Source organism: Gymnoscopelus microlampas, assembly GCF_963454915.1.
Source record: "Gymnoscopelus microlampas genome assembly, chromosome: 9".
Classification (NCBI taxonomy): Eukaryota; Metazoa; Chordata; class Actinopteri; order Myctophiformes; family Myctophidae; genus Gymnoscopelus; species Gymnoscopelus microlampas.
This window is the reverse complement of record NC_139946.1, coordinates 33,798,527-33,821,211: the sequence shown is the minus strand read 5'-3', so window position 1 is coordinate 33,821,211 and position 22,685 is coordinate 33,798,527. Positions and strand designations below refer to the sequence as shown.

Here is a 22,685-nt window from a genome sequence, read left to right as displayed (position 1 = left end):
TGGACATACAAGGTTTCTGCCTGACCTCCATACTTTAACTTCCCCTCTTTTCTCTTCATTATTTGCTTGAATAAAGTTATAACTTTTTTTCCTTCTAGTGTGTCTTTGAGTTTTTTACAAATGGAACCAAATGGACCCTTCACTGGTCCATTTGGTTCTATTTGTAGTACTGACAGTATACGTATCCAGGCTGTTTATGTAATGACAGGGTACAGTATATGTAGGCCTACGCTAAGCTGTATAATATAGTGACAGGGTACAGTATATGTATACTAGGTTGTATAATATAGTGACAGGGTATAGTATATGTGGCTCTTGGTCACATAGCAAACTCACATAGTTAAACCTATTTGTGCTTTATCTATTTTTGATGAAGTTAAAAATATAGCTTTTTTTTTGCCCTGTCATAGTATCAACTAAACATTTTTTTAGCTTTAACTGTAAAATTTGCACTATCAGCGCCGCTTGCGTTGCGTCATTTAACGGGTGGCGGGCCAGCGGTTTGCGTCGTTTGCGTTCAATGCCCGTCATTCGTGAAGAATATGTAAGGGACTGGACCAGTGTTTTTTTATTATTGGGTCACGGCCAGCGTTTGTGTGATTTATGTCTCGTAGCATTTCGCGCCATTTGCGTTTTGATTTGATTTGCGTCGCGTCTCAGGATTTCACGTCATATCCGTGCAGGTAAGTCTTCATCACGTCAGCCCACATCACATAAGTCCATGGTGTAGTGTAGTGTAGTGTAGTATGTGATGTGGATTGATGTGATGTATGTGTTGTCATTTCACAACACATGCGGGTAAAAATTACATTTGATTTCACGTCGCTTCCGTCATATGCAGGTAAGTCTTCATCACGTCAGCCCACATCACATATGACCGTACACGGGGGCCGTATGTGATGTGCATTGATGTGATGTATGTCTTGTGTTGTGTCATTTCACAACATATGCGGGTAAAACATCATCACGTTAGTCCACGTCACATATGAACATATGTGGAGGTATGTGATGCATGTCGTCCTTTACGTCATGTGTCGTTTCGCGTAATTTTATTGCCGTTGTACCGTTTCAGGCTATTTGCGAGTTAAGCTTCATCACGTCAATCCACATCACATAATAATAATAATAATAATAATAACAATAACAATAACAATAACAATAACAATAACAACATCACATTACTGGTCGTAGGGTTAGGGTTACATGTGATGTGGATTTATGTGATTTTGTGATTATTTCACGACATTTGCGGATAGCTCGTCATTCACATCGGTCGGCATTTTTTTCTTTTAGGCGAGGTACACGCCGTTGTTTACAGTAGGTCAGAACAGGGAGAGATGTAGGGCCATCATTCATATCATATGCATTTAACCCATTAAGACCTGGAACTGTGTCATTTTTAGATTTGAGCTAAAAAGCTTTATTTTACACTTTGGCTATTCAAAAATAGCAGATATGCAAGCTCATAGCGCAGCACCGAGTGCCGCGCGATGAGCTTGTAGATCTGTTGTTTTTGAAAATTTGTGAAAATGTGTGCACATTTTTGAATATATATATTTAAAGCAAATATTTTTTAACTCAAATCTTTGCTTCTGTGGGGGGGAGGGGGGTCCCTGGAACAAAATATTTTGATGGGTGTCCGCGGCCAAATACATATCATTTTGGGGGTCCTTGACATGAATAAGTTTGAGAACCACTGATATAGAAACTTATGTTTTTCAGAAAACTGTTGGGATTTAGGAGACATGTAGAATCGGCTTCAGGTCTTAAAGGGTTAATGACTTTGGTTATTCCTGTTGCTTGTGTTGTATGTTGTGTATTAATGTCATTCATAGTGTTGTATATTGTGTACTAATGTCATTCATAGTGTTGTGTACTAATGTCATTCATGCTGTTGCTGTATTGCTGACAAATATTGGCACAATTGATTTTGCGTTGCGTCATTTGCGGTAAAGCTTAATCACGCCAATCCACATCGCATATGACCAGTATGTGATGTGAAGGTGTTTGACGGATGTCGGCATGTGCATCACGTATAGTTACTTGTTATTTGTGCCGTCATTTGCGAGTAAAGCTTCATCACGTCAATCCACATCACATAATAATAATACAATAATATAATATAAACGATACATACAACCATATGACCAGTATGTGATGTGGACTTCGTTTCACGTTGTTTGCGTACAATGCTCGTCATTTGGCCGGAGAATAATGAAGAAAATGGACTGATGCTGGACTGAGACTGATGCAGAGAACATGAAACAAAGAATGCTGCTGCCATTGCGTCATATGCGCCTCGTATGATTTATGTCAATCGTTCACAAATGATGTAAATTATACGAGTCTCTCTATCTATCCCTCTCTCTGTCTCTTCATCCCTCATCTCTCTATCTCTCCCCCTGCTAAGTATGTTGGTGAATGTAAATCACATTACAAAGTGCTTTGGTTAAAGGTACTATAGATAAATGCACCATTTAAATTGAAACTTTGAATTGAACTCATAGGCATCAGCTAGCAGCCACTGTGACACTGTGTAAGAGGCAGTTCAGTCACTGTAGACTACTTCTGGAAAATAAAATAAACATTAGTCATAACTGTGTGATTGCATTCTAAACATTACAGTCATAACTGATGTCATTCAAAATGTGTAAGCTCTATATTTAACAGCTACCAGGCATTGTGCCACTGCAGAGGTTCCCAAACCTTTTATCTCAGGACCCAAACTAGTGAAGATAATAGATTTGCAAGCTCACAACGAGCGTGTAAATCTATTTTCACAACCTCTTTTTTTTTTGTTTTGTTTCTAATTTATTGCTTAGATTTGTTGTTTTTTTTTGTCACGAAATAGCACATGTTCTATTTTGCTTGCTTCTTAAATGTGCTTTTAATTCATTTTCATTTTACTATTTGACCCCAGAAAAAATAGTCACTGTTTGAATCTGGATCTGAAATTATCAATAAACAAGCAATGGCAAAAACACACTGGAATGTAAACATTTCAGTGTAAAGATTTTCATAACGTTTTAGCTCGAGACCCAAAAGAGAAATGCGATGTCTCCCTGGGACCTAGTGAGAATAGCAGATCTACAAGCTCGGCTTGTAGATCTGCTATTTTCATTACTCTTATTTTAATATTTTAAATTTAATTTCTTTGATTTTTGTTTTTAAATGTATCGGGTTCTTTTGAAACATAAGAACGTTTCACTACTCTAAATATTGTATTTTATTCATGTAAAACAAATGTAGGATGCTAAAAGGAAAGAGGAATATTCACTGACTGATCTCAAAAACAAATTAAAACTGGCAGAAATAAAGACTCAAACCATAAAAACCTTAAGGAAAACTCCTCAGACAGAGACTAAGAACATATATTTTTATTTTATTTTTTCTATGTTCATAAAGTGCTCCAAGTGCTCAAAGTGAAAAGTGCAGCGACACACATTTAGGTCGTAGGACCATCGTCAGTGCAATTAAAGCTTCATCACGTCAGTCCACATCACATAATGACCGTAATGTAGTGTAGTGTAGTGTAGTATGTGATGTGGATTTCTGTGTTGTCATTTGTGGGTAAAGCTTCATTATTCATGCCGGTCAATAGGCGAGGCACTGACGATGGTCCTCTGACCCAAACGTTTGCTGCTGCACTTTTCACTTTTAGCACTTGGAGCTCTTTATGAGCATGAACAAATAAAACACTAATATATTTTTTTAGTCTCTGTCTAAGGTGTTTTTCTTAAGGTTTTTGTGGAGTGAGTCTTTTCTTCAACCGGTTTTCGTTTTGTATAAAGATGTTAACATGGCTTCACATTTATGGTCTGTAATGATTAAATTATTACAAATTTCTAAATGTTTTTGTTTGGAAGAGTCAAGATTGTATTTCACACTTGTAAGTTCTGTGGATATTTTTGCTTTGTTTTTTTGATAAAAATATGATGTATTGTTTACCCGATGATTAAATGCATTATCAGGTTGTCATTTAAAAAAAAAAGTAAAACAAAAAATCCACAGAGCTTTAAAAAGTGTTGAATAAAATATTTTTTCCTTTAAAAACAATCTTAATTGTGAACTACATTTTGCTCATGTACAGAGCGTTAATCGATAGGGTTATGTTTTGATGTTGTAGATCTTTGATTTGATTGAATACTTTATTAACAGGTTATGAGTAAATGAGGTAAATTTACCATTTACCTCATTTACTCATCCTACCTTACTCAGTAGGCGATGCGCTGATAATGGTCCTTTGACCCAAACGTTTGCTGCTGCACTTTTCACTTTTAGCACTTGGAGCTCTTTATGAGCATACAAAATTAAAACACTAATATATTTACTTAGTCTCTGTCTAAGGAGTTTTCCATAAGGTTTTTGTGGAGTGAGTCTTTTCTTCAATCGGTTTTTATTTTTTTAAAAGATGTTAACATAGCTACCCATTTATGGTCTGTAAATGATTACATTATTACAATTTTAAAACATATAAAATTGGTTGGAGTCAAGATTTTATTTCACACTTGTAAGTTTTGTGGACATTTTTGTTTTTTGATAACAAATATGATCTATATGTCATTTACTCGATTAAAAGCATTATCAGGTTTTTATTAAAACAATGTCCACAGAGCTTTAAAAAAGTGTTAAATAAAATAAAGTTCCTCTAAAAATGTCAATCTTAATTGTGAAACTTAATTACATGTTGCTCATGTACTTAATCCATAGGGTTAGGTTTTCATCTGCCGTAGTTGTAGATCTTTAAATGTTCATTTTTGCTATAGTTGTAGATCTTTGAAATGTGTAAATCAGTGCTTCTCAACCTTATTCTGGATCTGACCACTTAACATGGCAGCCGTGTTAAGTGGACAGATGGGTGGGCCTTTTCAGAGCATGCTTTAAAGACCAATCAATCCATTGGTACTAACTTAGTATAAATTATTTATTTAGTATAACTTTTTTATATTAAATCTTAATGTTTTTGCCAAATATCTAGGAGGAGAACCACTGGTTTAAATTTCAACTAAATGTAAGTTGTATGTTAAACAAATGATTCTCCTACTTTATGGAATTGCTTTTATTTTTTTAATTTACTTTATGAATTTAGTTTGAGCTTGTAGATCTTCACTCTTGTAGATTTTCATTATTTTTTTCTTTATGGAATTTCTTATTTAGCATGTTCTTAAATTACATTATTTTGAATGTTTTTCTTTATTTTGTGACATTGATCTTGTAGATCGGCTATTTTCACTTTTTATAATGTTCTTTGGACATCAACAATATTCCAATATGTCATATCTGCTCCATTCAGAACAAACCAATGTCATTTTCAAATGTATTTAATACATTACAATGTTCAATGAACCGTAATCCACAGGCCAATAACCTGCTGGAAGCTTTGATTGAATACTTAATTAACAGGTTGGGGGGGGGGTTATTTACTCATGACCCAAGAAAATGTGTCCACGACCCATTATTGAGTCCCGACCCATAACTTGGGAAACAGTGGACAAGGGTCCATTTTGTTCCATGTTTCCTTAAATATATGAGGTTCCTTTGAAAAATAACGTTTTATTTCTGTACATTTCTTTCTTTTTTTTTATTGTAGGAAACTAAAAGGAAAATATTTACTGACTGTAGCTGGTCTCAAAAACAAAGCAAAACTGGCAGAAAAAAAGACTCCCTCCACAAACTCCTTAGACGGAGACAAAGAAAAGCTATTTTTATTTTATTCGTTTCATGATCATAAAGTGCTCCAAGGGATCAAAGTGAAAAGTGCAGCAGCAAACATTTAGGTCATAGGACCATCGTCAGTGCTATTTCATCAGATCTAATCATTTGCGGTTAAAGCTTCATTACGTCAGTCCACATCACATATGACCATAGTGTATGTCTGGTGTAGTGTAGTGTAGTGTAGTATGTGATGTGGATTTATGTCTCGTTTCATTTTGCGTAATTTGATTTGCGTCTCGTCTTATCATTTCACGTCACTTCAGTCATGTGCAGGTAAGTCTTCATCACGTCAGTCCACATCACATATGACCATAGGCGCTGTATGTGATGTGGATTTATGTGTTGTCATTTGCGGGTAAAGCTTCATTATTCACGGCGGTCAGTAGGCGAGGCACTGACGATGGTCCTTTGACCCAAAAGTTTGCTGCAGCACTTTTCACTTAGCTCTTGGAGCACTTTATGAGCATGAACAAATAAAATGCAAATATATTTTCTTAATCTCTGTCTAAGGAGTTTTCCTTAAAGTTTGTGTGGAGTGAAAACATGGCTACCTATTTATGGCCTGTTCATGAATTTTCCATGGCCAGACATTTGGGATCAATAAAAGTAGGAAAAAAGGCTGTTATTCTAGTCCGGACTTGTCCTTTTAACATGGCAGCCTTGTTAAGTTGATAAACTAAATTGGTAAATAGATGAGGGAGGTCAGCAAGAGTTTTTTTTTTGTGCAAATATTAATTTGAATATCTGTTAGTTTATTGTATCTTATCTGTATTTTGTTTTAGTTTTTCTCCTTTTTTATTGTTGTAATGTTAATTATTGACATGTATTTTGGGTTATTGTTTTCCTGTTTTCTTCTTGGTCGTCATGACTTCATTAATCTGAGTTCCCAGAAGTTATCGCCAGCTCTGGCGAGGAACTTCTGGGCCAGAGCCCTGGTATTTGTGGGCGGGATGTACCTTACGCTCTGAATCTGAGCGGACACGCCTCTTACCGGTCTGAGAGCTGTGCAACTCGTCTAAAAAGTCCGACGAGAGGCAAACAGCAGTACACAACAATGGCGGCCGAAATTTCTCAAGGGGAAATTGCTTCCCGTCGATCCTATTTAGATGCAACACCCACTGCATGTGGATCCCGCCCCCTTTTCTTCATTGGCTGTTGATTTGAATCACAACGCAGTGGCCGCGCCCCTGCTGTCCAAGCTCCGACGCTAACCCTCCCAGACTATGACTTCATAGGCTTGTCAAAATTACATAATATCATTAGTCTTTGATGGATAATATCATTGGAAATTATGTAATATTTGCACAAAAAATATTTCAGTTGTAATGTATGTTTTGTTTTAACTTCCATTTACTGTATTTGAATGTGATGGTATTCTATGTATGTGTTTACCTTGTTTATTGTGAGTCACTCTGGACAAAGAGTATAGATGAATATCTACATTGAAAATTGTGAAGTGACTTTACTGTTGAAATGTAAATGAGTGAATGTTACCATGTGATTTGTAAATAACAACATAAAAACAAAGGCTCTGGTGTGGTTCTCCTGGTTTACCGGGATGGGGTTCAATTCCCTGCAGTGCCCTACTCATAGTGTTGTATTTACAATTTTATATGGTCTGTTTTATTTATGTTCATAGTGTTGTATTTACCCTTTATGGTTTTATGTTTTATTCTTTATGTTCATTGTGTTGTATTTACCCTTACATTGTTTGTTTAATTCTTTGTTCATAGTGTTGTATTTCCCCTTATGTGGTTTATTTTATCTTTATGTTAATGTTGTATTTACCCTTACATGGTTTGTTTTATTCTTTATGTTCATTGTGTAGGGTTGGGATCCTTCATTATCATTATAATTGTTGATGACCAAATGGACCATTACAAGTCTGTAACTCTTTAGTGTACAAATGGAACCAAATGGACCCGTTATGGTGGTCCTTGAAACGTAAAAGTTTGAAGACCACTGGTATTGCAGAGGTGGGGACTTGGACTTGAGACTCGAGACTTGACTTGAAGTCCCGATTTTGATGACTTTAGACTTGGACTTGCTTGGGACTTGAATGCCAAAGACTTGAGACTTGACTTGACTTGAACGCTAAAGACTTGAGACTTGACTTGACTTGAGCCCTCTTGACTTGAAAATTCAAGTCTTTTCAAGTCACTTTCAAGTCACTTAAGCAAGCCAAAAATGTTTAAAAAGTGTGCATCAACTATAATGTTATTAGTCAGAAATCCCGGCCGTCAGTGACACCTAGTGTAGTGTTGCCAAAGCTGCTTATTTACCCTAGCTTTTGGACAAAATTTGGCTTGTTTTTGGAAGTCGGTTCGCTTGTTTCTCTCCCGATACTTGGCAACACTGGCCCACATGTTGCACGTTACCAAACAAACAACACACCGGCTTCACTCCTGCCGTCTCTGCTGGAACTGAAGCCAGGTGGAATAAAATGTCAACTCCAGTAAGTGCATTCAACATAGGTAGGGAACGAAACTACTAATCACCAGAAGTCTTAAGTGCATTTTCTGCAAAAACAAGCAACCAAGAGTATACCTAGCGCTAAGGTAAAAGTGCAATATATCAGCTACCCACTTCTACTCAACTACATGAGAGGCAGATATTAGCCTACTTTTACTCCACTACAATTATTTGAAAACTGTAGGTACCAATTACTTTGTAGATTTTTGGTTATTAATACAAAACATACATTGACCACTTCAGCGCTATATACATTTCCTCTTCTACCCGGTCCCCGGATTTGAACGCGGTTTCCAGTGCAAGTGCTGAAATTTCACCATCGTGATAATAGAGCCTGCCTGCTTGATCAGAGGATACACTGAATTTGTGTCAGATCCTGTGTCTAGGTGAGACATGGCCTTTGACATTATCTAAATGTCTCAATAGAAGAGCAGGGAGACAAAATACAACCACCCTGATTGTATAAGTTATATTGTAGTAACATACTCTACCATACAGATTGTACAAAATTACATTATATTCATTAAAAAGGGCCCTTTTAAACCCTGTCCTGAAGGAGGAAATTAAAAGTACAGTATCTGCGTTCTGTTGACCTGGAAGAACCCTTGTTTTAAAACAAATGCAAATTGTGAAAAATGCTCATGATTTATGTAAATCTTTACATATCTTGAATTAACATTTTGACTTGTTTGGGACTCGAACCAAAATGCTAAGGACTTGTGTGGGACTCGAAACAAAAAGCTGAGGACTTGGACTTGACTTGGGACTTGGCTGTGTTGACTTGGACTTGACTCGGGACTTGAGAGCAAAGACTTGAGACTCGACTTGGACTTGCAACATAGGGACTTTGTCCCACCTCTGCCGGTTACCCATATGGGGTTAAGTTAGTTTTAATAAAATAATTTAAACGTTCTTTGTTTGTGTGAGTTTCCTCATTTTGTTACAAACTCAGCCGTTTGCAACACTCTTGGTTGGTTGTTGCAATAAATACATTACATTTAAGTGGTTGAATTTATGTAATTTGTTATCCCTGCGTCACTAGAATACCTCAAAACGAAGTATGGAGCTCGGCCTATAATTGATAATTGTTTTGATTGATATGCTGCATGCCATGAGTGCGAAGTGGTATTTTCTTAAACTTAATTCAGTTAATCATAGAGGATCTGTGGTCAATAATACAGCACTGTTTGAGGAACTATAGTTGAAAACTTAAGACATATTTTTTAATGTCCAGTCCAAAGTGAGAACAATGTAGCCTACTTGATTTAACACCAAAACTGCTATAGTTTTGATCATCTGAAACTAAGGAATTTATAAATGACAAAAAGGGTATGAATTTTTATGACATTACGAAACATCTCTCTGTTTCCTTTCAATGAAAGTTTAAATCTGGGTTCAGACTCAGCCAGAGTAAAGGTTTTCTAACAGATGGTTTTAAACAACCTAAATCTCAGTCGTGTCATAATGAACCCTTTCCCTGATCATCAGAGGGTGTATCTAGTAGATCCAGTCATTCTGTCAGGGGTAGAGGTGTTTGCTGTGGATTTTCATCTTTTGACCTGTCACCTCTTGCTTTAACTTTAAATATAACCTCGAAATCTTAATTAATGTGAAAGGCCTTGTGGTGCAAGAGTAAAGCATAGGCTTGGCAAGCGGATGGTCGTGGGTTTGAATCTTGGTCAGGGAAGATCTCAATTTTCGGTCTTTTTAAGGCGAGAACCATGGATGAAGCCCGCCTCCCTCCTCACGCCCGCTTTTAGCTCCGGTAGGAGAGGGAGGAGTATGGAGGGAGCCCACCTCCAGGGGGAGGAGCTTAAGACATTTACATATTAATTAAAGATTTTTATTTTAGTATTTTTTGTGATTTTATGGCCACTGTTTTTTTTCACATGAATTAGTTTGAGACATTTTTTTATTGTTTTTTTTCATCACCAGTTTGTATTGACCACAGCTCCACAGTTTTTTTGTTGTATTACCCTTTGTTTTTATTTAGTAGTTGTTTTGAGTGAGCTTTGAACCTCGAACCTTTAGTTTGTGAACCTTTGATTTATCTTTTAAGCCACGCTGGCATGGAAGGTACAATTGGGAACGTCATCCTTAACCCGCCTTTTAGAATTTAGATGGACAGTGTGAAAATGTTCTTCAGGAGCCTTGAACCCCAAATCTTCTACTTTCAGACCCTGTGTTTAACTCTTGAGCCACGCTGGCATGGAAAGCACGATTGGGAACGTCATCCTTAACCCGCCTTTTAGAATTTAGATGGACAGTGTGAAAATGTTCTTCAGGAGCCTTGAACCCCAAATCTTCTACTTTCAGACCCTGTGTTTAACTCTTGAGCCACGCTGGCATGGAAAGTACAATTGGGAACGTCATCCTTAACCCGCCTTTTAGAATTTAGATGGACAGTGAAAATGTTCTTCAGGAGCCTTGAACCCCAAACCTTCTGCTTTCAGACCCTGTGTCTATCTCTTGAGCCACGCTGGCATGGAAGTTACAATTGGGAACGTCATCCTTCACTCGCCTTTTAGAATTTAGATGGCCAGTGAAAATGTTCTTCAGGAGATTTGAACCCCAAACCTTCTGCTTTCAGACCCTGTGTTTATCTCTTGAGCCACACAGGTATGGATAATACAAAAAAGAACGTAATACTTAAACCACCTTTTAGAAGTTAGATGGACAGTGAAAATGTGCTCCAGGAGTTTCGAACCTTAAACCTTCGGTTTATAAACCCCAGAGTTTTCTCTTGAGCCATGGTGGCATGAACCATGCAACTGAGAACATAATACTTAAACCACCTTTTCAGGATTGAGATGGACAATGAAAATGTTCTTTAGGAGCTTTGAACCTTAAACTCTTTGGTTCATAAACAGTGACACATCTCTTGAGCCACAGAGACATGAAACATTCAGATGAGAAGGAAATACTTATCCTTTTAGTATTTAGATGCACAGTGCATTTCTACATTAACTTCACCACTTAAACCCTCTATTCTTAGTAAAGTTGCAACTTTACTTTCCCGCTTGCCTTGTTACCATCTACACCAAATCTTTTCACAAAGAATTGTCAATCTACAAGCTCACAGCACGTCGACACATTGTAAATCTTGACAAATGTTTGCCGCCAGAATAGGGATGCTGGGCCTTACTTCTCCCACCACTGCTGAAGAGCATACAAGACATTAGACAACTAAGAAACCCCAGTGGTGCAGTTAGAGCATACATGGGCAACTGGCGGCCCGGGGCCACACGCGGCCCCCACCCTCACTTAAAGCGGCCCGCAGGTTTTGGCACGATTTTGGCCTCCACACTTAGTTATTTTTTCGGATTTAACTTTCGTTTCGGTAGTGACCAACTTTCGTTTCGGTAGTGACACAATGGTGAAATGTACTAAGTCCAGAGCTCGATGAATGTTAGGGACAAAAAAAACGTCACTACAAAGTACTACCAATCAACTCTAAATTGCCTGAAACGTACTCCTAACAGGTTTTTGGGGGGACGATTTTAGCCTCCACACTTAGTGATTTTTTCGGATTTAACTTTCGTTTCGGTAGTGACCAACTTTCGTTTCGGTAGTGACACAATGGTGAAATGTACTAAGTCCAGAGCTCGATGAATGTTATGGACCAAAAAAATCGTCACTACAAAGTACTACCAATCAACTCTAAATTGCCTGAAACGTACTCCTAACAGGTTTTTGGGGGGACGTTAGGAACCTGTTAGGAGTACGTTAGGAGTACGTTTCAGGCAATTTAAAGTTGATTGGTAGTGACTTTTTTTTTTGGTCCCTAACATTCATCGAGCTCTGGACTTAGTAATTTTTTTTCCGTTTCGGTAGTGACACCATTGTGTCACTACCGAAACGAAAAAAAAATTGTTCCCCCAAAAACCTGTTAGGAGTATGTTTCAGGCAATTTAAAGTTGATTGGTAGTGACTTTTTTTTTGGTCCCTAACATTCATCGAGCTCTGGACTTAGTAATTTTTTTTCCGTTTCGGTAATGACACAATGGTGACACAATGGTGTCACTACCGAAACGAAAAAAAAAAAGTTGCCCCAAAAACCTGTTAGGCGTACGTTTCAGGCAATTTAAAGTTGATTGGTAGTGACTTTTTTTTCAGTCCCTAACATTCATCGAGCTCTGGACTTAGTCATTTTTTTCCCGTTTCGGTAGTGACACAATGGTGTCACTACCGAAACAAAAAAAAAATTGTTCCCCCAAAAACCTGTTAGGAGTACGTTTCAGGCAATTTAAAGTTGATTGGTAGTGACTTTTTTTTTGGTCCCTAACATTCATCGAGCTCTGGACTTAGTAATTTTTTTTACGTTTCGGTAGTGACACAATGGTGTCACTACCGAAACGAAAAAAAAATTGTTCCCCCAAAAACCTGTTAGGAGTACGTTTCAGGCAATTTAAGGTTGATTGGTAGTGACTTTTTTTTTGGTCCCTAACATTCATCGAGCCACTCCTGCAAACATTACATGTCAATGTTAGCCAATCAGGATGGAATATGAAAAATCAAACAGATCCGTCTTGATCACATCACTATAAAGATCATGTGTACCGATTTGCGTGAAATTTGGATCAAATCTGAAGGCTTAATATCAAAAAATGTGTTTTACATAAGTCTGCCTCCTGGTGGCGCTATAAAAGGAAAATGTGAAAAATGCAGGGCAAAGGTTTTTCCTTGGCCTCTAGAGAGTGTGCATACAAAGTTTTACACTGATCGGTGCAGTTATAGGTAAAAACACGAATCGGCCTGTTACAGCGCCACCATGAGGCTGATTTGAACATTTTCAATTGGCATTTCTTCCTCGGCCCAATGTGTGTGCACAATTTCACAGAAATTGCATGCTGTGTTCATGATTTGAGGCATTTTGTTCGAAACGGAGTACTCCTGCAAACTTTGAAAGACAATTTTTGCCAATCGGGATGGAATATGAAAAATCTGAAATGAGCCGTTTCTTTTAATGACTATAGAGATAATGTGTATCAATTTGGGGGATTTTTGGCCAAAATCTGTAGGAGTACTGTTCAAAAATGTGTTTTAAAATAAAAGGCCCATGTGAAAAATTTGGAGCAGAGGTTCTGCTCTGGCATCCAGGGAGTTTGTGTGCACAGTTTCGCTGAGTTCAAGCCAACGGTGCCAGAGATTAGCTGTTCACAGACACACGGACGGACACACGGACGGACGGACAGGGGGCAAAACATACTCTCTCGCCATGCCTTACGGCCTGGCGGAGACAAAAAGTCTATCAGTGGTATTTAAATAAATGCTTATTAATTTCAAGTCGAAGAAATACATACATTTAATGGCTTGGAATGATTAGACAAGACAACACACAAATAAATGGCTTGGATTTATTACACAACAAAGCCAACCATTGTATAATTACTTTTAAAGATAAATGTTTCTAATTTGTGTGCTTAATTTTTCCAAGGAGACTAGTGATTATCAGTACGACAGGCAAGGTGTTAATCTCAAACCTCCAATACCACAAAACTTTTCAGATGGGATCGTTCAGTTTAGAGTCCAATTGACTATGCAGTCTTTAGAAGGCATGTGCTGCCATCACCTGGAGGAAAAAGGAAACTACATCCAAATCCACTGACATATGCTAAATATCTTTTGTTTTTGTTAAAGGTGCATCTTTTAATGTCAAGGGACAGCTCTCAGACAGACATTTGTACAGATAATGTGTTGTGCAGTTGGATTGGTAGCTGTACCAATGTGCCATTTCCATAGTTCCACCCAAACAAACCCTCATTTGTCAAAGAAAGACATGCATACCTATTAAGCCTAATTAATTTCTATTTCGGACTACAACAGCGTTATGAAGCTCACAGCTTGTAGATGGTTTTTTTTCGGCATGTGATTCCATCATATATATATATATATATATATATATATATATATATATATATATATATATATATATATAAATATAAGTGAGCATTATAATAACACATATATAAGCGTTACTGTACATTCTTTCATTGTCCCCCATAGCAAGAGAAAGAAATGAGCATGATTTAAAACAACTTTATAAAATAAACAAATACATTTAGCATTAAAAGAGGCAACGATGGTGGAATCACATTTGTTATTAAGATGTCACTATAGAAGGTGTAGTTATAGAAGATAAAATAAACCATGAAGCAATAATACAACATTTCTTAAACTTAAAAATGTCTCCAAATGCCAGCCATGGAAAAACGTCACAGAGATTACAGTCGTTTGCTTGGATTCCAAAACTAAGAATTTATTAAAAGGAAAAACAAAGGATGTTTTCCGTAGTTCCCGAAGCTCATCTTTTGCCACCGGCTTTTCCTTGTTTCCGTTTTTGTTTTCGTCTCTCCTGCGACTGTTGTTGTCTCTTCAGTCCACTGGCATGCAGTTCCTCCATCTCACCAACAGCAGTCATCCAGAGAATGACAGGGTGCTCGTGCTTCCGTTCCCAGCACAGCTTTAAAGCAATTATCTGCTTCTCTATCAGAATGGCTACGTTTGTGTTTGGCTGAAGTCTGGGTCTCCACAGAACCTGGGTTGGTCTTCCCAAAGGCAATACATTTATTTTTGCTCTATTGTGACTTAACCACTTACACCAACAAAAAAAACTAAATTATTTCAAAAATAGCCAATCGACAACATCGAGGCGTGGCGTTGTGAGCTTGCAGATCACCTAGTTACATTTTTGAATTGTTTTGTTCTCACCTTTAATGACATGACCAACGCTGACATCTCAAAATTGAGATGCCAGCATTAAAGTGGTTAAATGGAGTTGAGGTAGGGGGTGGGGGCTGGGGGGTGGTTAACTAAAGAGATGAGCTATAAAGAAACCAGCCCTTTACTGATAAACTTCAGTGTGTACAGTATGCACAATTCCTGAAGAACCAGGGCGTTATGTACAGTAGGAGCAGCTGTGTTAAACCGTAGCCTCAATATCCTGGGGATCGTCCCCCTCCAGTAGGCTGTAGGAGGCATGGCTCTGGAAAGGCCTCTGTAGCGGATGTGACAGAAGTTTGGCCATGCAGTTGTGTAGCTCGATGGCAGGTCCACTCAGGGATACCTCGAAGCGATAGCATACGCCCTTGGAGTCCAGATTGCAGAAAGAGGTGTAGTTTTCCTGCAGACAACACAAATGCACATACAAATACAGTGAATGCAAGCTACAGGAGACTGCTGCAGTGCAGCACTTGATCAAAATAATGGAAACACTGAAAAGAGTAGAGGACAGCAGTCTAGTGTATACAAACACTAAAGAGGAGTGCCCTGGGTAAGGTACTCTGATACGAGACTTTAATGAAATACAATTGCATGTTACTGAACAGTGTATCAAGGGTAGTGCATCCCTCCAAAAACAGGCACATACAAACACATAACATGTTTCAACCTTGTTATATCTATGATGTATGAGTATAACTATGATTTGGGCAAGGATTCAGCCTGATCTGAGCACCATTGGCTTCCATTACAAAATAAAGATAAATATTTGAGAAAGTAGGCCTATTAACACATCGGGTGCCAGCATTTTTTCATAACAACTTACCGTGGGTGCCAGCATTCTCCCCATTGACTGCGCTTTGCTGTTTAAAGCTTCCGCGTGCGTTACAAGCAAATCCACGCCAAAAAAAAGCATCGATTCATGTTGTGCCATGAGTCTGGCTACAGCCTGGAACCATAACATTTCCCTCCGCGAGTTACAACGGGGGGGGATCGCGCATCGCGCATGACCGGTTTTCCCCACAGGAAACAGATTCGGAGGTATAGGCGTTTCAAAGTAGGAAATAGACAGGAAGCGGATGGGGGGAAAAAAATCGTTTCCGGTGAGCGATCTGGCACTTCCTTCGCAGGATTACAATGGGTGCTCCCAGAGCTGCTCTAGCCCCGCCCGCGCGGAGAAAAACGAAAAAAACAAAAAGACTAAACTCACGGTTCAGACCGTGTTCGGCACCGAAGCGGCGGAAGCGCCACTATGTAAACACACGGTTCAGACCGTGTTCGGCACCCGATGTGTTAACTCACTGAGTGCCAGAATTATTTCTGGCTATTTCTGGCCAGTGCGATTTTTCGTTTTTTAGTAAGTTAAAAAAAAGTGCTTTGGAAGCGAGATACAGCCCTTTTCAGTTATAAGTTAAACAAGGAGTGGATGGAGCTGCAAATCTTCAGATAATGATATCTTGGGTTCTGAACGGAAAAAAAAAAAAAGTTTTTATTTTTTTACTATTTTTTTCAAAACACGTGAAACACGTGATTGGCACGTTGCACCATAGCGGTAAAACATGTGAAACGCGTGAATGGAACTCAATGAGTTAAAACGTGTGGAATAAAAGTGGTACCAAGTTTGTGAGACACTCAGACAGACCGACCCTCAATAGACGGCTAGCTATCCTTCTTTTTAAAGATTTGGATATAATGTAAGTCATACAGTACAAAATACGAATGTAAAATAAAACACAATGCAGAAGTGAGCCATATGTGTGGAAATATTTTTGTGTTCTCTGTGGATTGCTTTGGCAAATCAAGACATGATTTCTTGTGCCACATAAGAGTAAACGTGGTGGTGTGCTGTGCATGTTTTCCATCATTGTTTCCGTCATCTCTTTGACAGTAAGAAGATTTATTGTCAAACCAGAGCTGGGCAATATATCAATATTATATCGACTTTGTGATATGACTAGATATCGTCTGTGATTTTGGATATCGTAATATGGCAGAGGTGTTGTGTTTTCCTGCTTTTAATCACAAAAGCTCTATTTTATACTTTAAAAAGGTTTTAAAAAAAAAAACATACTGAAGCAGTTCTGCGGCTGTGGCTATTTCTGAACATTTTGGACAAATTAAAAAACGAATTTATATTATCGTTACAATACAATATCATCATCACAAACCACAATATTGATAGAGGTATTTGGTCAAAATATTGTGATATTATGTCAAACTATTACACTATCAACTGCAAACATGGGGCTTAGCACATGTAAATAGGCAAAGAATTACGGTAATAGTCTTGTTCTTTAGTTCATTACCATCTGTGACCAATCCACTCTGAGCTGAGCAGTGTTAGCAGTGTGCTATTCCATGCATACGACTTGATGCTGGAGATTTCAAGTGAAGGGCACTACACTTGAAATCTATCGCATTTATGGCTAATTGTGCAGGAGTAAATTTAAGGAGTAATTTAAAATTCACATGTGCACATTCTGAAGTTGATATACGATGCCAGTATGCCAGTTTTGCTGCATACATCTCAATATTTTTGGACATACATACAATGTTTCATCATTTTCTGCACGCTGGATTTTATGCCAGTTTTGCTGCATACATCTCAATATTTTTGGACATACATACAATGTTTCATCATTTTCTGCACGCTGGATTTACCTGGCAACCAAATGAACATGTTTCAATACCATGTAATGTAACTGCATACGACCACAGCTGCCTCCATACAACTGCCCTCCTTTCACCCTCCTCAATACTCACCCTCCAGCTGCTCTCATCTCCTTGTTCCTCTCCGTTGTGGAGGTAGACCACATCAAAAAAGAAGTATGGAGACTGCAACATTTTCTGTAGGAGACCAGTGGGTGAGTCCTTGAGTTAATGTAGGTTGTTGTTGTACTGTTTGTACAGTGAACTGGGCACTAAGACGAAGTGGGCACCGGCGATAACTAGGCACTAAAATGAAATAGGCACTAAAACAAAGCACTGACAAATTGAAGTCTTAAGCATTGTGCTTAATTATTTGATCCTTAAGTATAATTGTATCTATGACTGTATATTCTTTCGAACTGTAAGCAAAATGGTTAATGGACTGCATTTATATAGTGCCTTTATCCAAAGCGCTTTACAATGTATTTCTCATTCACCCATTCACACAATGATGGCAGATGAAGGAAAAAACAGTTCCCAGTTCTCTGGTTACCGAATAATAATTTAGTTTAGAATATAGCTGAACTGAAACCATTCCACTCAAACATTAACATACAGATCAAACAAACATTATACAAGACCAAAATACTTATCTAGGGCTTTATATCGATTACATGGGTGAAGGAAATAGCAGGTAGATCTAAAGAAAGACAGGGAGGGTTTTAGTAGCGTGGGTCTTACACTGACTGCCTCAGATGGGTTGAACTGGAGCTGCCCTGTAGTATGGCGACTGTAGATGAGCAGAGTCCGCACCACATATGGAGGTGGAATGGTCTGAACGTTCTCCATCATCGGCAGGTCAATCTTCTGGCGGCTGCACAGGCAACAAAGGATGCAGTTACAGTATACATTTCTGAATAAATGAATGTGGCAATGAAGTACAATCTGCAGGTCTTTTAAAAAAAAGTGCATGGGGCGGGTGCCCACCACCGCAGACACCCGGGTTTAATTCCTGGCAGTGGTGCCACAGGCTTGGCCGGGCAGGATGCAGTGACAATGTCCTTTTCGCTACACTAGTGACCCTTGCGGGTTGGTCGTGGCACATACAGTATTCAGCAGGGAGGGAATCTGGGTAAAACATAGCATGAACCTCTGCATGTGTTACACACTGTCCGTTTAAGTCCTGGCGATCAGGTCAAAAAAGAAGAGGCTGGCAAGTGGCAACTCCATTTGTACTGGTGGAGGAATGTTGTCTACAACTTCCCCAAGACCAACAGTGTAGTACACAAGGGAATTGGCAATGAGAAAATGTGGAAAAACACAATGCAAAATTAAAAGGCACTTACATGACACTGAGAAGATCTTCCAGGTCTTTGGAGCAAAGTTAAGGTGAAAAGACACTTAACTTGATTTATGATTAATTTATCAACTTAATCAATGACTGACGATTCTGAAGTTAGCTTTGATTGAAAAAGATACTGAAAGACTCGCACACATTGGTGTCCAGGTCATACAGACAGCTGCACAGCTCCCTAGGGTCAGAGGTGAACCCCGACAGCTGAAACACACACAAACGCGCATGCACAAGAGAGAGAGAGAGGAGGAGATGAGGATAACATTACAGAAAAATGAGAGACATGTCAGTCACATACACTGAAAACATCTATGACACTGTGAGCAGAGTGAAATTAAATCCTGTTCTTGCACTCACCCATAGAGCGTCATCATTCACAACAACCAGAGCAAACTCATGCCGCTTGTCAATCTTGTGTTTCGTTCTGACAAACATCTCAATCATCTTCTGGGATATATTAAGTGCATTGGTTTTAGACCTGAATGAAAAGACAAGGGAATTTAGTTATTATGCATCCGTGTCAAAAATGTATAATGGAAGGAGCCTCTAAAATCTAACTCACTGCTTGCTGACTGTTATTGTTAAATAGGTGTTCATTGTTTCTGTTTATTACAGGTAAAAAAAGACTGTCGATGAGCAATTCATCTAAAGCTTACCCATTAAAAGACTCCAGCTTCTGCAAAGACATCTCTTCAGACAGATCTAAACAGATGATCTGTCATGAAAAAGATCACAAGATTACTGACTAACCTCAGACAGAGCTGCATGTAATACATACAGTAGCATAACCATGTGAGCTGTAGAATTCAATGTAGGAGGTAGGAGCAGAAAACGCCCTGTGTTGGCAAAGGTTTCATGAAATACATCAAAACCATCCTGTAGAGCAGTGTTTTCCAAACATAGGGTCATGATGATGACCCATTTTTGGTTCACAGACCTGTTTTTATGGGTCACAAATAAATATCCCTTTTTTTTCACTTTTTTTTCTTAAAACCTTCATTATCATTATCAAGATTTTCATAATGTATTTTAGTAGATTTGGTTCCGGGAGACACTAAATTTCTCTTTTGGTTCTCCAGCTTTTAGGAGACCTGCTGTGGAGCGTACCACTTTCTCTGGACAGTTGACACGGGGGGCTCGGAGCTGGTACTCTACGGTGGAAGGGAGGGGAGGCGTCAGTACTGGGGCCTGTTGTGCAGGTTTAGGTCGCTCCTTGGCTGCAACAGGAGCAGTCGGGAGTGGAACAGTGGCGTTAACAGCAGCCGGCACCACTGCTGCAGGTGGGGCTGTTGTCTGGACGGTGGCGGCCAAGACCGTTGTAGTGGTGGAACTGGGGTGACTTTCACTGGTTGAGGCTTCCCCCTCTCCCTCCACACGACTGCCCACCGCAGGCTGAGGCGTATTAGGGTTACTGTTGCCACCCAGGCTGCCTGTGCTGCTGCGTCGGTCTTCTGCCCCTTCGGGGTTGGAGCGAGTTCGAGGTCGCAGATCCACCAATCGCTCCTCTCCATCTGCGGGGCCGGGCTCTGGGGTCTCCATGGATACACACAGGTTGCTAGGAGAACAGAGGTTATAATATATATATAGAGGTTGGATGGCTGGTTCATGCATTGCAAGCAATGGCAAATGTGTGTGTGTGGAGGTGTGCAGTAATGGTCAAATGAACAGTAATATAGAATTAGAAGAAAGGGAAAAAAAGATAAAGGAAATGTTTTGCAAAAGGCATGGGGCAGCTGCTTATCTAACACAGGGTCGACTAACAGAGAGCTTCGCTTTTCTGCTTTAGTTCCATCAGAGCACCACCTGCTACTACAGTTTGGAGGCATCAACAATTAGATGGCTGCCCAGTACACAGTACACCAAATACTTCACCGTCTTTTGATATGTGTCAGAATTATTACTGCACATTGTTTTTGCATGGTATTGTATATTATTGTTTGTCGTTATATGTTTAGATGATTTGAATACACATGGACCCCCAATGGAAACAAGCCTATAGAGCTTTCTTGGGTTTAATCCGTTTACCTTCCTTTTGTGCAGAACTGTACTTTCTGTGCCTTTTTTTGCAAACTGTTAATAAAGTATTCAATCAATATTCAATCAATGGGTCCTGTGATATACACATTAAAAAAACAATAACACACCGTTTTGATTGATTGATTGATGTACTTTATTTAGTAAGACATGAGAACAGTACATGACAGTACATAACAGTACATGGAAGTACAAATTCGCAATAGGTCTACTAAACTGGATAGCTCATTAGCTCTGTCAAGATTATCTGGCTTTTCTGGATACATATATACATTACAAAAACGAATAATCTATTACCAAGCGGACTGAGTGGCTAAATAAACAGTTTTCTGGACAGACAAGTGTTTACTGAGAGAACATGAATGAACACTGAACAGCTGTATTTGCAGCATAAACATGACAGCGCTAGTAGGTTAGCATGACCATAAATCCCATCAGAAATAGGCTACAATTTTAACTGACAAATCGTCAGGGACCACATTATTTATATCACAACACACATACTTACGTATTATGTTGAAGTGATAGTTATTGGCTTTCAAAAGAAATACAATTCATTGAAAGAAGGTCCAAAATATTCCAACGAGCTGATTTGTTTTGTACAACTTCCTTACCGGAAGTAGCGCAATCAGGAAGTCTAAGCGCCAATGGCATTGTGGTTAATGAAGTTCAGCCTACCATCATCATTAGTCGTCATTCTATTTTATCATTTCATGCAAAATACAGTTGTTGTTTTTTTAGTATCAAATAAATAATGTAATAATTTGCCACATGTGTGTAAGTAGCCAGTGGGGTATAGTAACTAAGTACATTTACTCAAGTACTGTACTTAAGTAAAATGTTGAGGTATTTTTCTTCTACTCCACTACAGAGGCAAATATTGTACTTTCCCTCCCCTACAATTATTTGAAAACTTTAGTTACTAGTTACTTTGTAGATTTAGATTATTATTGCTAAACATACATTTACCACTTCAGCCCTATATACATTATCTTTATGCTCATGATGCAACGCATTGTGAGCTTGTAGATCTGCTATTTTCAAAAGAGTTTTATACATTTGAAAACTTGTGAAATGGGACATTCTGCATAATGAGTACGTTCTACTTTTGGTACTTTAAAGTATATTTTGATACCAATACTTTTGTACTTTTACTCAAATCAATTTTGAATTCTGGACTTTTACTTAGTAGAGTATTTCTACGTTGCAGTATTGATACTTTTACTTCAGTAAAAAAAAAGTTGAGTACTTTTTCCACCACTGGAAGTAGCCAAATCAGGAAACCTACTGAAGGCACTGTTGATGATAGCCTAGTCTGTATTAAAAGAAAGCATTTAGTAAACTACTGAACTGCTAAAACAATGAACTAGTATAAAGCCTAGTACAGTCAAATTTGATAAGCTAATATATTTTTGTGAAATGCCTTTCATAGTCAACATATGGAAGCCAATCATTATCTCTGTGTTTTATAGGGGAAATAAGATAAGACATTTTTAGTAATTAAAGATGGTCAGGCTGTATGTGCAGCTTACTTACAGCATTGGTTCAAACCAAATGAATGAATGAACATTTAAACCAACCAAGTTTGTGCACCAAATAGATATTGAACAGGAATGGGCGGGGATGATTACAGGAGGAGTTTCCACTTGACGCATTCACAATGCCAAAATAACATCTCAGTGATAGGAGATAGATACAGAAACACTGTGAGAACAAAGGGTGACAGCGCTGCCAGTGCCAC

General features: G+C 38.5%; 1 protein-coding gene across 1 annotated transcript; it reads right to left on the bottom strand.

The window, feature by feature from the left end:
- Positions 1-14,540: 14,540 nt before the first annotated feature.
- babam1 (BRISC and BRCA1 A complex member 1) lies at positions 14,541-21,569 on the bottom strand. Its single transcript, XM_084066958.1, has 9 exons — positions 21,453-21,569; positions 20,018-20,465; positions 19,567-19,625; positions 19,268-19,388; positions 19,036-19,114; positions 18,903-18,927; positions 18,298-18,430; positions 17,671-17,754; positions 14,541-15,310 (listed from the first exon to the last, which is right to left on the bottom strand). Exons 2-9 carry the CDS (start codon positions 20,447-20,449, stop codon positions 15,110-15,112), a joined length of 1,134 nt encoding a protein of 377 aa, XP_083923084.1. The 5' UTR covers positions 20,450-20,465; positions 21,453-21,569; the 3' UTR covers positions 14,541-15,109.
- Between the last annotated feature and the right edge of the window lie 1,116 nt (positions 21,570-22,685).

Bases quoted from the DNA above. Each gene is read 5' to 3' on its own strand.
- babam1 (XM_084066958.1), bottom strand. From the start codon at position 20,449: ATGGAGACCCCAGAGCCCGGCCCCGCAGATGGAGAGGAGCGATTGGTG. The intron at 19,626-20,017 runs GTACGCTCCACA...TTTTCATGACAG, and splicing joins TCAACTGTCCAGAGAAAGTG to ATCATCTGTTTAGATCTGTC. The intron at 19,389-19,566 runs GTAAGCTTTAGA...CTTTTCATTCAG, and splicing joins AAGCTGGAGTCTTTTAATGG to GTCTAAAACCAATGCACTTA.